Raw genomic sequence first — 16,852 nt, forward strand, 5'->3', positions numbered from 1 at the left:
GAGAACGAAAGTTACTTCAGTGTTACTCATATCCCTGTTTTAGACGTTCCCATCAAGTGATTCTTGTGGAGCTCTGTCTCCTTCTCTTGGCGCCATACGGCTGGGTTTGCTGAAACTTTACCTGATAGCCTTTGACGTTGAACTAAAGCCTTTGGGGTAAGGTAGTTTAACTAGTCTCACGTTTCTGGAATTTTTTCAATAAAATTTGACTGAAAATATGAAAAAAATTTACACTAAAGCTTAAAACAAAAGCTGTACAGTACTTCTCTTCCGTTCACTCTTCACAGTGTGCATTTTGTTCTTGACTGGTTTCGTCTTAGGCCATTTGAAGCCGCGATTGAAGAACAATCTCTTTCATCTGTAGGTGCTCTTTGCCGTCTACCTTTTCAGTGATGCGATCAGTGATATTTTGAAATTTGATTGCGAACACAATCTCACGGTGTATAATGACACATCTTCAACTTTGCATTTATTTGTATCGTATATCCCAAACAACCTCAAACAGTGGCATGGTGTTTTCGAAGACGCCAACTGTAAAGCAATTCATGTTCCTCACACGACCAATGATTTCAACGTAGTTGCGGTGATTTCACAAACGTTTCTTTATTGAGCAACCTGTTCATTCCACCCCGGGTTTTTGAAGATTTTGATTGCAACGCATATAGCAAAGCGTTAAAATTGCAGGCCATCATCGCCATAGGTAGAATATCTCAAGCTCTACACAAAGTATATAACGGTGGCCCACTCCATGGATCCAGGAAATACGCAAAATTCGTCACATGTAGAATACTAGTTCAGCTTTGCTGATAGAAAAAAAAACTCCACCTTATACCTAAATGATCTTGACAGTACATTATTTTTTTTCTAGTAAAAGCCACGGCTGGTTGTACTATGCCGTTTGGTCCTTATGAGTGCATTCACGCTTGCAACCAATGCATGTGCTGGTGCGGTAAGTAATTGTTCTAAAATTATTTTGGTGAAAAGTAAGTGGCACAATTAATTCACTTGCTCTGAGAAGCAGTGCAATGTGCTACAGCGTTACTCGGTAGCAAGCAGCATGCTTTTAAGACTGGAAGTGAGTAGGCAATTTGCATTGATACGTGCTTTATTGTAGACCGAGAATAAGAAGTGACTGAGGCACTGTTATGATTTCCGTATACCATGTTTCATATGCTTCACATCATTCACATTGTACAAAACAAAGAAAAGCGAAGCCTATAGTGTACCTTTCTTGCCTCTGCTGTGATGTCTCATAGTTTCTCCAGTAAGAATGACACATGAAAGCATAGCGATAAACCCAACGTGCTATTTTATTTTAAGTGTGGTAGGTTCAGTATGACCCACTGATGTGTTGCGCTTCCGGCCGTCACTCCAAACTTAACGATTAACGCAGTGGTTTAAGGGGATCTTTGGGTGGCAGTGGTACAAGCTCAACAGCGGTACAAATGTATCGTGTTCAAAGTCACAAATTATGTAATACTGTAATGTGCACAGCCATGTTAATAGGGCGTTATGTTATAGTGCCACAATGACATCAAACCTACTGAGATATGAATAGTCAACATAACCTGAAATGATAACGTGATACAATGGCACCACCATCCGTCATCAATCGGCACTGTTGCTTTGTAAAAGACGAAGAAAACGCAGAAGAAGTAGAACAGCCAATGTAGACCCCAAAGAAGGAATAGCGATGCACTAGACTGACCATTTTAAAGCCAGCTCATACGTGTCTAACACGCTTTTGCATGCGGTTGGTTATAGGAGGACATCCCAATGACATGGCGTCGTAAAATTTAAGTAAAACGTTTGATTTTCATTTATTTTAGTAGAAAGGCGGTATCGCGAAACCTCGGCATTGGAATAGAAACCAATTTTCATGAAGCCTGATTCGTTAGTTGACTGCAAAAAGAAGACTGACTTGTCCTGTGCTTTTGGTTTAGCGAATACAACGACCAGTTGATACCAGAGAAACATTAGATGTGCTTATCGGCCCTCCAGGTGGCCGAAGCCACCTGTAGAGCCAATATTTTTATATAAAATAAAAGCACACAATCCTGTCTGACAGTTCATGCCGTTGTGCCAAGTGCAATGGCTCTGCAAGGACTCTCCTTGGCCCGTGGCTGCTCTTTGGCTGTATCAGTGGGAAAATTTCCAGCCCGAAATATTCCCATGAGACATATTTACTATTTATTAGAGAAGCAGGACCATCACTCATACTTCAAAATAAATTTATGTGTACCACCACATTATAGTTTATCAGAAAAGAGGTCTGCAGAAAACATTTCTTTCTACACATGTGTTCTCATCGGGAGGGAAAATTTTTATACGGGTGAAACAAAATATCTAGCCAGGTAAAACAGAAAAGGCTACTAACACGCCTTTTAGAAAGTCAAGGTACAGCAGGAAGAATAATAACGCTCCTCTCTCAAACTGGCGTTGCTGTACAGCAGATGCGATGGACCAGTAGTGACGCTGAGATTCACACATGCTGTTGTTTAAACCATCGCCGACGCCCCGCATCTATAAGTGCCACCCCAAGCGTCATTGTATCCCCTGTGTCTTCTGCTGCTTTCGCGTGCCCTTTACTGTCTTCCTCCACTGGCCACTTTAGTACGAGTTCTGAGGAACGTGACTTTCACGGAAAACTCTGGTGTTCCTATATAGAACGCAGGCTTCTGCCACGTTCCTTTATTTATTATAAAAAATGATGGGTCATTTTTATTTCTTCTCTAACCCCCTCTCACTCTATTTCTTGGCACCAGCACTGTTACAACGCACCATTACAGATGTCCTAAATTTGCTAAATGCAACATAAATACGTACTATACGCGTACTCTGTTAACAACCACGAACCAATGATATTTTTATCTTACAACTCAAAACTTCTTCAGTAAGTGTATTCAAAGGTCAGGTTGATATCAAGAATACGCAGTGGTGCAATTCACGTGGCTTAAGATAGCGAAATGACATCACATGCTACAAGTGACCGAGACACTGAAGCATTAACAATTTCATGTGCGTAGATTCCAACTCACTAAGAAATGGCCTTACTGATTACAGTAGTTCCGAATGTCAGTTTAAAATGTGTACATCTGCTGGGCCTCAGAATTGTTTATTTGAGCGCTAACATAGCAACAGCGCTTAGCGCCTGCCGCTATAGTGAGTGGTAGTGGAAAAACAGCATGTTGTCTAAAGACACGGTAAGAGTTAGAGATGCACGATTGTGAATGGTGTGTTGTTTCACAAGATGAGCTTAAAAACTTTTCTTTCTTTTCTTCTAACACATCGAACGAGCTAGACTACGCTCAACTTTTTATGGGTCTCATATTTTTATAGCTGATTCCTACTTGAATTCTTTTGCAGTTGCCGATCCTCCATTTAAACGCCCCAAGCCCACTTGCTGCAAACCAATAGCTAAATAAGTATTTTCTCATCGCAAGAACAATGTTTTGATTTTGTGAGAAAATAAAAAGTTGAACAATGATTGCACGATTGGTCCCAGACGTGATGTGTAATGCCAAAAAAATTATAGGAAAACCACGTGTAAAAATTTTTATTACCAAGGCTGCTTTATCTGTTGCTCGTTTTATTGGTAAGGGAGTATTTTGCACTCGCTACAACATCTAGCTGGAGCACATAATGGCTTCAGTTAGCTCCTGAGTAATTGAGATACCCTTCTGGAGTTGCCCGTTTGCAGCAGAGCAACTTTTTTTTTTTACAAGACACTTGCTACATAGTCAGCCGTACCACTCAGTGGTGCTTTTGTTCTAATATAGTGGGTGGTGCACTCAAAGACCACAGTGTTCAACACATCACTTTATCCTTCATACGTGATATCAAAAGAGACGCCAGTATGTCCATGACGATACGTTGGAATGGTCGGCCGGATGGTTCAATCGATTGCGAGAATCTTGCTGTCTATGTCGGTAGTGTATCGCAACAATAAACGTTGTTGCCTTTCCTGGCACACTAGGTGACATTGGCAAAAAGAGGTGAAGTTACTATTGTGTGTGGCTCCGATTATGATTCCCTGCCAGCTTCACAGCATGCGACATTGATGCGATAAATTTTCAGCGCAGGTACAACATAGAAATATAAAACGTAAGCACGAGAGTTCAAGGGTTCTCTGCAAAAAGCACACACTAGACGTATCTACACTCCTCTTGTCTTATCGAAAAACCAGAAACCTCAATTGAGTGAGGTTCAGCATCAATCATTATTTTTCGAGTGGGCGTACATTCTTGGGATTTGATTTTGCGCTTTCGAGCACTTATTGTGGAACGACGTGGTGCTTAGTTGTGGTGGTAGTCCTTGCGCGTATAGCCGGTCAAATACGAAGTAAAAAGAATGTAGTCATGATGCGTACAAGCTTTCAGCTGGCTGCACATTTGCAAGGTAATGGCACTGCTGAGGCAAAACACACGACTGATCTTTCTGTCATAATATTCAGTACAGAAAGAAAGCGAAACGTGCCTTCAAAGAGGTACTTGGGGGTTTATGTGCATTGTTTCGCACCAAGTTTGAAGGAATGAATGTCATAGCAAGGAATCGTAATGCTGCAAGAATAAGAACAAGCTAATCGAAACTTGCAGCACGTTCTTCAAACAGCATGGATCCACGAAAAGAGCATACAGAGAACGAGCGTGAGCTAACAACTGCCCCAGCTTGACGCTTAAAGCACTCTGGTGAATCACAAAGAAGAACGCACGGTATACAAAGCATGAGTGCGAACTAACAACTGGCATTATTTATCGTGTCTTTGTAATCTTGGAGACGAAGCTCGGAAGGCACTCTTACGCCAATACAACGACTTCTGGCAGATTGGTACGGTTCCCCAGGCATGGAAGTCAAGTCGCCTCATTCCACTTATAAAGGCTGGTAAATCTCCTCGTCCTATCGCGCTTGCCAGTTCTGTGGGAAAAACAATGGAACGAAAGATTCTAACACAAATGGAGTGGTATTTAGAGCTCTACAAAATCTATCCAGTATACATGACCGGATTCCGGCGCGGCCATTCGTTCATCGACAACGTTGTTAATCTGTTGACATATGTTCAACACCAGAAAGCCTGTAAGAGACTGTGCGCCGCCCTGTTCCTAGACGTTAAGGGGGCTTACGGCATTGTCACCCATGAAGCCATCGTTAGTGCTTTGGAAACAGTAGGTCTTGCTGGCAAGATATAGATGTGGGTGTACAGCTACTCACAGCTGAGATCATTTTACGTGATGACAGTGAATGGCCCAACACCTGATTAATACAGCAGCCGAGGAGTTCCTCAGGGAGGAGTGCTAAGCCCTATACTTTTCAATCTAACTCTCATTGGACTAGTCTAGCAGCTACCTAGCACTGTAGAACTTTCTGTCTACGCTGATGACATCTGCATTTGGACATCAGGTGTGACAAGGCCTCAGCTTCGCGCCCGCCTTCAGAAGGCTGCTACAACGACGTCATGCTACCTTCGTAAACAAGGCCTCGAGGAGTCCTGCGGAAAATGTGCAGTGGTAGCATTCACGCGGAAACCAATGTCTGCTTGCAGCATATCGATTAATGAAGAATGCATATCGTTCAGGAGACGCCACAGGTTCTTGGGAGTCATAATAGAGAGAAACCTGTCGTGGACTCCACACGTGAACTATGTGAACAAGCGGCTGATCGCAACATACCACATGCGCAAATTCCTTGCAGGAAAGAATTGGGGAGTGCCCATATCATCCATGCTACAACTGTACAGAGTGCTGTTTATCGGATTCTTACGGTACAGCTTACCTGCAATATCTAACACCGGCAAGATCAACCTGCGCGCAATTAAGAGCATTCAAGCCCAAGCACTTAAGATATGCCTTGAACTACCCCGCAGTGCTTCAACGGCTGAAACCATTGCCATCCCTCGAGATCACTCAAAAAAGACGCATATTATTACCGAGACAATGCGCATGCACCTCAGGCATTATTCCAGGGTCTTTTCTCGCCACCTGGCGAGTTTAGTCGCTGAATGGCCCCGCACGACCTACGGCGCTACAGTCTACAAGCATCGTTCATCGTTTACTGATACGTACGCACCTGCATCAAAGCCACTGCTCCCCCCTTGGAGCTTGAGCTGGCAACGAGTTCACCTAGTGATTCCAGGAATGAGGAGAAAATCGGACTTACCGCCATCTGCCCTGAAACATCTGAGTCTATTCCTGCTGGAACAAAACTACAGTAACGACGTGCACACTTACACGGATGGCTCAATTACGCCGTCTAGTTCAGGTGGAGCAGTGGTTATACCATTACAAGGGATAACTCGGTGTTCCAAGACTTCACATGTGACAACGTCAACGACAGCAGAACTCGAGGCTCTGCGCAGTGCACTAGAACTCATCAATTCGGAAGAAAGACCAGGTAAATGGGCCGTGTTTTCCGATTCGAAACAAGCGTTACAGTGCCTGCTATCAATTCTCCGACACAGATGCCACGAACAGTTAACCTACAAAACCGTGAAACTTCACCACCTTTTAATACAAAAAGGCCACGACATCGTCTTTCAGTGGTTACCTGGGCATTGTGGCATAGGTAGAAATGATTCTGCAGATTATGCTGCTCGTACGTCACATGAAGAAGCGAACAGCGTTCCTATTCCGCTTTCAAGAGCGGAGGCGGCGAGGCAACTGGCCCGCAGTCTCACACTGACTGAATGGAGCGCACCAAGCATACGACGTACAAGACTGCATGAGCTTGACCTTTCACTACAACTCCGGCCTCCACCCGGCCTACATCGACGTGAAGCTTGGCCTCTCTATAGCCTTTGGCTGGGATTTGCATTCACGAAAGCTTATACCACGTCAATCAGAATTACTGACAGTGCGGCGTGCTATGTTTGCGGCGCCGACGAAAATATCAAACACCTGCTGTGCCACTGTCCTCGATTTGCCTCAGATAGACAAGTATTTACCAACGCACTGCGGCGACTGGATGATCGGCCTCTTTCTGTGCAGGTGCTATTACAGCAACGTCCACATGCCTCAACAGCCCAAAAGGCAGTGTAAGCCCTGCTGTGTTTCCTGAAAAACACAGGCTTGTGTGAACGCCTCAGAAATGTGGTAGAGTTCTACACAGTGCAGTGAAATTACTGTCTTTCTCTCCCCTTTTTTCTTTTCTCTCTCTTCTCTCTTTCTCATCTTTCTTGTCCCCTTCCGTAATCCCCCATTGTAAGGTAGCCAACTGGATGTCTTTCTGGTTAACCACCCTGCCTTCTTCCTCTTGTTGCTTCCTCCGGACAGCCCCGCCACGGAGGTCTAGTGGCTAAGGTACTCGGCTGCTGACCCGCAGGTCGCGGGTTCGATTCCCGCCTGCGGCGGCTGCATTTCCGATGGAGGCGGAAATGTTGTAGGCCCGTGTACTCAGATTTGGGTGCACGTTAAAGAACCCCAGGTGGTCAAAATTTCCGGAGCCCTCCACTACGGTGTCTCTCATAATCAAATGGTGGTTTTGGGACGTTAAACCCCACTAATCAATCAATCCTCCGGACAACTGTCATAATAGTTACTTAAGTACGAGCAGCGCGTTCTTTCGCCAGCGCGGCCAATGCAGCAAGCGAAGTCACCTGCAGCGAGGCGCCGACGCTGCCGGTGACTGTGGCCGAAACGTCCACTTTTGGACGATTCAGAAAATTCAGATATCTGCAGCGCTGGCGCTGACGCCGGAAGCAAATCGACGAATGGAGAACCAATCAGCGCACGGCTGCCAGCGAGTTCCACTACGTAACAGCATAGTTTGCGGCTGTCAAAATGGCTGCCACCCGCCTCAGATCTATAAAGTCGTTGCCGTGCTCTGTGTGACCCGAAAATTCTGAACTGATGCTTGTGTTCGACTAAGCTTGTTCCTCAGAAGCTTTGACAGAAGAGCTCGGGATTTCTTTGAACCATTTTCGAGTGCCATACTCAAGTCCATTGGTAGGGTTAGCAGGCCTGAGTGTATTGGCTGAATACGTGGCCTCAAAGATGTACAAGAACTTCCAGGCTGAGGGGCCGTATATTGCGAGTTTCCGGTTCTTCCTATTCTGAACAGCTGGTGCTAGACGCAAAAAAATCTTTCGGTGGTATTGTGATTCATTTTTCTCACCTCAGAACTGAAATTTGCAAATGAGACATAAAACCAGTTCTGAGGAATATTTCTTGTTGCTGCACTGACGGACACTGCAGACTGCTTTGCGAGGTCTTGGGTTCATTCTTTTCCACACAATCTGCGACGCTGAGCTGACGCTGGCCTTGGCGCTCCTCATATGGTTTGCCACCCTCTCTGGCGGCGTTGGCGCCTTGACGCCGAGGGAAGCGGTGGCGGGAAAACGCTGGCAGAAATGCTGCATATGTTTCGGGCTTTCGTGTTCTCTGCAACTTTAAAGCACACAATTGATGAAACTACAAGACATAAAAACCACTCCGATCGGGAGCTACACATGCGTGCACGAGCCCCAACGCCTTGTCGAGGCGCACGTGCATTGCAGCGTGCGCTTCAGGCATAAGAACAGCAATTTTGTGTTGACTAGACAGCTACAAAAGCATAGCCATCACTCTTGAACCACAATTCACGTCATCCGTGTACAAGACGCTTGTAGCTTATGAGCTCATATTTATTTTTTTATTGTTTGGAAAATACCACAGCCACCAGTGAAAGCAATATGAACGTTTCATTGACCTTACGCCTGCGTCAGAAAAAGCTGTACGTGGCTAGGAAAAAAACAGATCGTCCGGCAGCGGTGTCACAAGCGGTCTCTGTTGGCTGTTTTATCAGTTGCGTCGTTCACAATGTTATCCCACAAACACGTGCGCGATTGACTGTTTTATGAGTTAGCTCGTGATGTCAAGCGGTTGATACAACAAGGGGCTACGGCTTCAATGGGACGACTGTGGAGAAGCGTTCGCCGGGGCGAACGCCTGTTTTTCGGTGAAAGTTTTTCCAGCTGTGTGCTTTGGCTTTGGCTGCGACGTCTGTGACCGCCTGTTGTTCAAGAACAGCCATTGTGATTAACGCATTGCGAAATGCATCTACCCGCTCATTACACTCATCTATGACCGGAATCATGCGAGACACAATGTGCGTCATGGGAAATAAACACTGTGGTAAACCCAAGACAAACGTGTGTCTAAACTCATTATGAAGCACGAACGTGTAACCAATAACAGTGAAACCCTCCAGTGCTGTGTCTGCATCGCTGAACCCACTGCTAAACACAGGAGCCGAATACTTCAGCTTTTGCTGGTTAACCGTTTGTACGGAGTGCTCGGGTGGTGATTTTTTTTTCCAAAGCATTTTTAACCGCTGCTGTGCTACTGTAGTAGCATGCCTCACTGCTGCGCAGAACTTTTTGGTTCGCTTGCTTCTGCTGTTCTGGCATTTTTTGCATCAGTTCGCCCAACGCTGCTGACGTCCGGCTTACTTGAAGCTGGAATATTTCTTAAAATACGTATGCGTGGTGTGGACTTTCCTGGCTAGATGCGAATTGTCGATAACCTGCGGTACATACCCGCATACCGTGCGCCATGAAATTCCGGTACGTGCCACATCCGCGTCGAAGAAAGGGTTTGACAATTCAGATTTCTAGGGTGGCTAATGCCATAAATACATAGCCACGTTTGCAAAACCTTTTTACACTACAATACAAATTTCGGTACACCGCAAGGTAAAGATACGAATAATAGAGCAATCAGTGTTCGCGGCTGTTAAATATATACGCATATAGAAAAGGACAAGTGTTTTTGGTTAATGACACTACCAATATATCGTCATTATCCGCAAGCTGGCATTCGAACCCACAAGCCTACAATGCAAAAATCAGTTTCGTTGCCACTCCGTTCACTAAAAGCATGGTATAGCTTTGCGTCGTAAAATATAGCGAGGGGATGCGAGAAATAGGTGACATTGAGGAGGAGAAAAAAAGAAAAAAGCATGAAACAAGAAAAAAACAGCAAAAATGCCTGAAAATCAACAAAAAGAAAAGATCACATTTGAAGAGGGAAAATACAGAGAAATAAAAAAAACGAAGAAAGTAAACCTAGAGTAAAAAAAGTGAGAGCTAAAATGGCGAAGAAGTAGAAGTGTACAGAAATAAAAAACAAAACCTGAAAAGCGTGAGGAAGAGCAAGACTACTGCGGTGAAGCTATTTTTATGTTTCTTTCAATGGGCTTGAATTTCGTTGAACAATCATTTGCCTAGTCATATATAATAGAATGCTTTATATGCCACCTTCGAATAACGAATGTTAGGTTCCTGCTCACGGCAAGTTACCTTTTCACCCACTTTTATTTGTTCCCGTTTACCGTACAATGCGATCTGATAATTTCCCCCTATATATTCCTTGGCATTATTGTCTGTTAGATCTCATTATGTTTGTATACACTTGTGTTCCTTATATATATATATAAATAAATAAATAAATAAATAAATAAATATATATATATATATATATATATATATATATATATATATATATATATATATATATATATATATATATCATGCAGTTGTTTTCTATTTACTCAGTTTAAAAAAATAACACATGCAATTTCTCAGTGATGATGTCTGAATATCAACATTGACAGATGTAGCTCGCAAGAAGGGTTACGCCACATTGAAAAATAACAATGAAGCAGATAAGGTTACGAGAATACATTTGAACATGGGCTGTCTAAAGTAGCGTCAGCCTTTTGTGCCTGATCCGGTGAGTACTGACGAACTAGTGAGACATTGCCTAACGCTAACTAGTAAAAAAATGGAGCTTCGTGTGCGTTCTAACAGACTGCTAATAAAATTGTCCGTATGACTTGAACGATGAAAACTTCAACGACTACAAAAAGCACTCAGTTTTCTCGGAGTGCTGAATCAATTACCAGGCCGTACCATATGGTACAACAAGAACAATCGTCACAAAGCTGCTTAGGCACAAGTGAAGTTGTGTGAGCAATATTCCCGAAATAAATGAAAAGCGAACCAAACTATACGGTTTCAAATGCACCATACGATGGGGGACAGTGCACAAAATTAGTATTCGAATTTTAAACTTCTAAGTAGTTTGCTAGACGAATATAACAATAGTGCTAGTGCTGTTGACATTTTACATTTATCTGCTTTTCTTTTTCTGTGCATATGTCATGCAGAGATGTCTGTTGTAATTTAAAACATTTCCCCCACTCTCCTCTATAACGTTTTGGTGGAGCTGTGGTTAACAACACCATGCAACAGAACTCAGCAGTTGCTTACTATTCGGGTTGTCCACTATAACGTAATAGAAGTTGTCAAACTAGGGTGAATGGAATAATAACACCTGTTCTTCCTGACACGTAAGAATCCGGTATGGTATGTGATTTTGATAATGTCGACATTTAGGGGAGTTGCTCACGTACGAACATGATTATTGGAACTACTTTTGGGAAAATATACCACTGCTGACGAACGCTTCATTTGACCTTATAGAAAAATAAAAAAAAAAACGTGAATATGTACAGGTTCTATCATTACAACTGCAGAGTTCATATTCCAAAGCAGAGGACACAAAATTTTGTTTTCTAGAGTTGACCCTGGAGTTTCTTCCTAGAAAATGGCGGATATTAAAGTCACCGGTGATCTCCCATGGGCTTGGAGTCGACGCCAGAATACCGTGTAAGCATTCGCAATCGAGGCGGCTTGATGGAGATATGGGAGCTCCAAGAATCGGGAATGTAACCTCAGCATTCTTCACACTAAGGCACACGTATTGATTCTCATCATCAGATGAGCCTGTGTAGTAAACGTAAGTGAGGTCACGGTGCATGAATATAATAACCTTGCTGCAGTCTCTGTAATTGGAAGACATAAAGCACTCTTATTCAGACAGTTTGAAGCAGGAAGATTGGGTTCGCATTTCACAATAATGGAAAAACAGTTGACAAATACAAATTCTCTAAGTCAGACAAGTGTGACTTAAGACCTCAGGCGTTCCGCTGAAAGACAGATGCATTCTTGACTTCGACACGAAACGACGGTGCCTTGCTCGCCGTGGTTTTATCCTTGAGCTGCAAGCAGCGGACTCAGGTTGTCCAGCATTTGCAGTGCAGTCTGCGCAGACGGAGACTTCGTATTGCTCAGTAGCACACGCATGGCACTCATGAGCGATTGCAGCAAGCTTATCACTTGATCTTCATTCATCGCATCACTGGTTCGAGGGGTGTGCGAGGGCGGCGGGATTTGATGCTACTTCGAAAGATGTATACCTCATGAAAGTGAGGGCCACTGTACGCAAGGTGTGACTCCTGTCCCTGTCTTCTGTTTCGCAGTATCCGTCTCCATTGAGTTCGGTGTTTGTTGGTAAGCCACTTTAATAGAGGATGGCATCTCTCTATCAGTAGAGCAGTCTTGTCGTGATGGTCTTCAGCCTCGATGCCATCGTCGGCGATGTGTAGTGGCACCTTCCGTGTGCGTTGAGTTGTCCCGCACCATGCGCTTGAGTACCGCGTGCTCGTTTCGCATGCGATCTTTGGATGAGGCTTCATGAGCGCTGGGGCACTTTAGACATCGTAACACGGTGACACCACAGGTGTCTTTTGAATTAGATTCAGCGCACCGTGGCCACACGACTTTCAACTTTGAACTTTGAACTTTATTTATTCCAACATACCATCATTTGTGATGCTGAGGGCTGGGGTCAAAAAGCCTCTTCACGGGCTTGACTGGAACCACGACCCCGTTCAAAGTGGCAGGGATAGGCGAGTGTACATTATAGTATAAAATAAATCAGACAACATTATGTCGCTGAATTAAAACTGTAAAGGAATGCATAAGAGTACTGTAAAGGAATGCCTGAACATATACATATGAACATATAGTGGCTAAGATACTCGGCTGCTGACCCGCAGGTCGCGAGATTGAATCCCGGCTGTGAGGCTGCATTTCCGATGGAGGCGGAAATGTTCTAAGCCCGTGTATTCAGATCTCGGTGCACGTTAAAGAACCCCAGGTGGTCGAAATTTTCGGATCCGTCCACTACGGCGTCTTTCATATTCATATGGTGGTTTTGGGACGTTAAACCCCAGAAATAAATCAATCATCATTCAAGCAAAGTGAGTTTCGTGTGGTGTACAGCTTGAATGAAAACGGTGATGACAGCTTAATACATACACGTCTCCCCCTCAACAGACATGCGCACGACCATGGGTGGCCGCATCCTGTTATAAAGAGTAATTTGGAAGCGCATATTGTTACTTCAGCGAAACACTAGTTTTAGATTTGGGCACCGAAAATAACTCGCAGTGCTCGTGAATACACAGCTCGCGTTTCCTGCTGGCGTTGGTTCTGGCTTGTCAAACAAAACATCCTTTGGGTCTAGTTGCCACATATGCCTTAGTCTGAAATTGCAGCGCAAAAGCCTTTTTTTGTCCTTCTTTACTTTGTCCAGGTACAAATATACGATTTAGATCTTTCTAATATCTCAAAAACCAGCATCCGCGTTATACGTTTTGGTTTAGACCTCCCCTTGTGCGATAAGGTTGCCTTGGGCCTCAAGATTTTGGTCAAGGTGTAAGTTACAAACTGAGACTGCTTCAGCCATTTCGGTTCTTCTGTCCTGTGGCATAGTGCAAGAGCCAAATAGTTCCCATTTGCTCGCACCACCGCGTAGCAGAAGACGCTTTTCTTTTTCCTAGGCAGAATAACCTGAAAAAGTTGAGTGGCACAACTACACAAAATAGAAAAGTAACCTGGGTCTCGAGTGACATAACGTAAACGCACCACGGGGAACAATAAAGCATGGTCTGAGTCGGAAATGGTTTGGGTTTCGGCATGTGTGGTGCAACGTGCCTTTCGCCAAACGTCACGGACGCTTGTAGTCTGCGGTTAGTATCTTGGAGAACAAGAGACACGTGGAGTATTTATTAGTTAAAGATGCTAGCTAGTAGGATAGAAATTGAATCAACTTTTCTGCTTCGTCTGTTTTTGAATCAAGTATGGTAAAAGAACGATGGAATGGTGGTGGTAAGCTTTTTGAGGTTAAAGTTTTTTTGTAAGCAGCTACTGCAAAATATTTATTGAATTGTTGGCAGACCAGGATCGGTGCACAATTCAAGATGTTATAGGCCTCGATCAAAACTGCGGTATTCATGGAAGGTCACCGTTTTTATACAAGCCAAATTAGGTGTGTGCTGGAATATGCTCACAATAAACACAAAGTTGTTGCTTCACCATGAAATATTTTTTGCTGGCTATCACGTAAGATGTTTTTTTTCGATTTCGAGCGCGCAAATTTCACTCGCGCAATCATTGACGGGATAGACATATATATAATTTGCTCTAAGAGACCCACAACGAATCTGAGGTTGGAGATTTGTGTCAGTATCAGGGGTTTTGTGCCACATGACTGTCCACTCTACCCGGTGTTGGTTGATATTTACGTCGAAATCCTCCACCTGGCTGTTATTGAAAACGAAACTTTACGCAGGTTTAGGTTGCAATCAGCAGGAGGCCAACTGATGGTTTACGCGGACAAAGCCACCTTCTCAAGATATACAGGAAAAACCTTTAGTGCAGTGTAAGTATAGCGATTCAATATGCAGAAGTGGAAAACAGTTTGATAACTGGCGTAAGTGCGTGGCCTAGGTTCTGGGAAAGAGAACAGCCTTCTACACCGGGCAGTTATGCTATATCGTTAAAAGGGAAACCACAACTGCGAAGTACTTTGGTGTGCCGTGTGCCACTCCATGCATATACAGAAATCGGAGGGTACTGGCAAGAGCAGAATACAGAAATTTAGGTAATGGCTCAACACTGAAGTTTGAGCCGACTATATATATCTGCTGGGGACCAAAAGCCTACTCTTTTTAGAACGAAAATTTATAATGTGGTGCAGATACTGTATACTGTTCTCATAGGAACTTAAAGATGTGGCAGCCAGTGTTTAGTGTATTTGTATGGGCATCAAACCGGGTACGTTGCAGCCGTAACTACTCTTTCAATATGCTTCAAATATGGATAACTTTAATCAGCGCACCTGTTCCTGCATGAAATTGTGAATAAATTTTTATTGGTTGGAGATAAGGAAGATCCTTTTTTTTTGTACGATGCGTCAGCAAAGGCTATGCGAAGGGCACTTACTCAGTAATCGTCGGAACATTTCGCAGGTCTAGACATAATCGAGAATTTAGCAAAGAAAATTATAGATAGTGAACGTATTTTGAGTGGTCGTTTTTTAAATGATTATTGATACAATGGAATTTTATAACTTTTATATAATTTTATAACTATGTATGAAGAACCTTTCACTTGTGTCGATGCACAGAGTCATATCTAGTGGTCGCCGAGGCCTACACGTTCTGAAGCGGATAAAGAGAATGGCAATAAAACCGGCAATGAAAGTTCTTTTCAAGTTACGCACAGATACGTTGACGTTTAAAACATCCGAATCCTGTAGCGTGACTGCTTGTCCAGTGAACGCTCTTGTTCATTATGCGAGCGTATTGTTGTTTATTGCATTTAGCACAATATTTTATCAAAATTTCGTTCTCGTAGTGTGCTTAAATTCAGCATAGCTGAATGAATTTCGATCAGCTAATAACGCCATGACCTTTCCGCCTAGAATTGAAAATGTTTAGGGGATTTTGAAAGCCCTTTGACAGGTAAGAAATCCCGTTTTAGTTTGTTTCAGTACGTTCTATAAATCCCATCTTTTCAAACAGGTTTACGCAGTTGCGAAGGCACTCTTCCTCAAACAAACGAAGCGCCCCTGCAAACTAATCATCCAAGTTCACTAAAGCAGCCTAAAGCAAAGTTCCACGAAGTGTACTTTAAGTTTACAAGACGAAAATAAACAATTTTTGAATTATTGCATGTATTTTTTCAGAAAGCTGTTTTAATTTATTACATGCATGGGTGATTTAAGTCATCTAATCTAGCAGCATACAAGGCCTATGCGTGAACAAACACATAAATCACAACGGAGATTTCTCTTTTGATATGGTTTTGCCGTTCAGGTAAGTGATTTAAAACGTAGCTGCATAACAAAGGTGCGTTCAACGTTTATTTAATACTCGTACAGTCCATGTGCTGTAATAATCATTGTATATCAGCACATATTAGGTACGCCACAAAAAAAAATATTGCCATGAATGCAGCTACAATATGATATTGTTTTTGTTTATTGTTATATGCGCGATTTTTTCCAAATAAAAACTCAAGAGTTGTGGGCCAAAGACACACTGCGAAAGCAACATTGAAGGCTTCCATTATTGTGAATATACGCACAATAGGCTTTTACATACACAGTTATACTTTTAAGAAAATACGCGAAGACACTTCCAGGATGTAAAAGGTATAGAGTCAACAGGTATATATCTGAGTTTTTACATTAGGATGATATAGAATACAAAGAACTCCTTCCTGCGTCCACATCAAATAAAGATTATTGATCCGAGTGAACACAACGCATACCTGTTGAGTCATAAAGAATAAGATTGGCAGTATTGTCATACGTCTGCTGCAAAAGGACTGATGCCGCTTCCGGATAGTTACTGACAGCGGATACTTTCGGATTAGTGGTACACTTTCAAAAAATAGGATATTTATGGAGGCACTGTGGCTCTGAGTTCTCGCGCTACTATTGAACTATGTTTAAAAACGCTCTAATGGAATGAAAGCAAGAATGTCCGTCAACGTAATTTGAAGCATGCTGAACTGAATAGTAATAAACGCGGGCACTGTCAATCAGGTATCGGCTTTCCGAATCGGTAAGATTAATTTTCTGTAACCGCATGCCCGGATAACCAGGATTATCCTTGAGATTTGCTAGCTGCCAAACAGTCGCTCATCAATGATGATACGGTAGTGATATACACGCAGGCAAAGCTA

General features: G+C 43.2%; 1 protein-coding gene and 1 long non-coding RNA gene across 3 annotated transcripts in view; both read left to right on the forward strand.

Annotated features, from left to right (window-relative positions):
* The window catches only part of LOC119184699 (uncharacterized), a 29,072-nt gene extending 25,585 nt beyond the window's left edge, over positions 1–3,487 (forward strand). For both annotated transcript variants that reach the window (XM_075866872.1, XM_075866873.1), the window contains exons 8-9: positions 869–949; positions 3,367–3,487. In XM_075866872.1, the coding sequence (XP_075722987.1) occupies positions 869–949; positions 3,367–3,425 (140 nt within the window). In that variant the 3' untranslated portion in view covers positions 3,426–3,487. The remainder of the gene's footprint in view (positions 1–868; positions 950–3,366) is intronic.
* A 10,963-nt stretch (positions 3,488–14,450) lies between these two features.
* On the forward strand, positions 14,451–15,833 carry LOC142764999 (uncharacterized). Its single transcript, XR_012884004.1, has 2 exons — positions 14,451–14,540; positions 15,685–15,833. It is a non-coding gene; the product is annotated as an uncharacterized LOC142764999 (long non-coding RNA).
* The last annotated feature ends 1,019 nt before the right edge of the window (positions 15,834–16,852 follow it).

The sequence above is a fragment of the Rhipicephalus microplus genome, chromosome 6 (genome assembly GCF_043290135.1).
Source record: "Rhipicephalus microplus isolate Deutch F79 chromosome 6, USDA_Rmic, whole genome shotgun sequence".
NCBI lineage: Eukaryota > Metazoa > Arthropoda > Arachnida > Ixodida > Ixodidae > Rhipicephalus > Rhipicephalus microplus.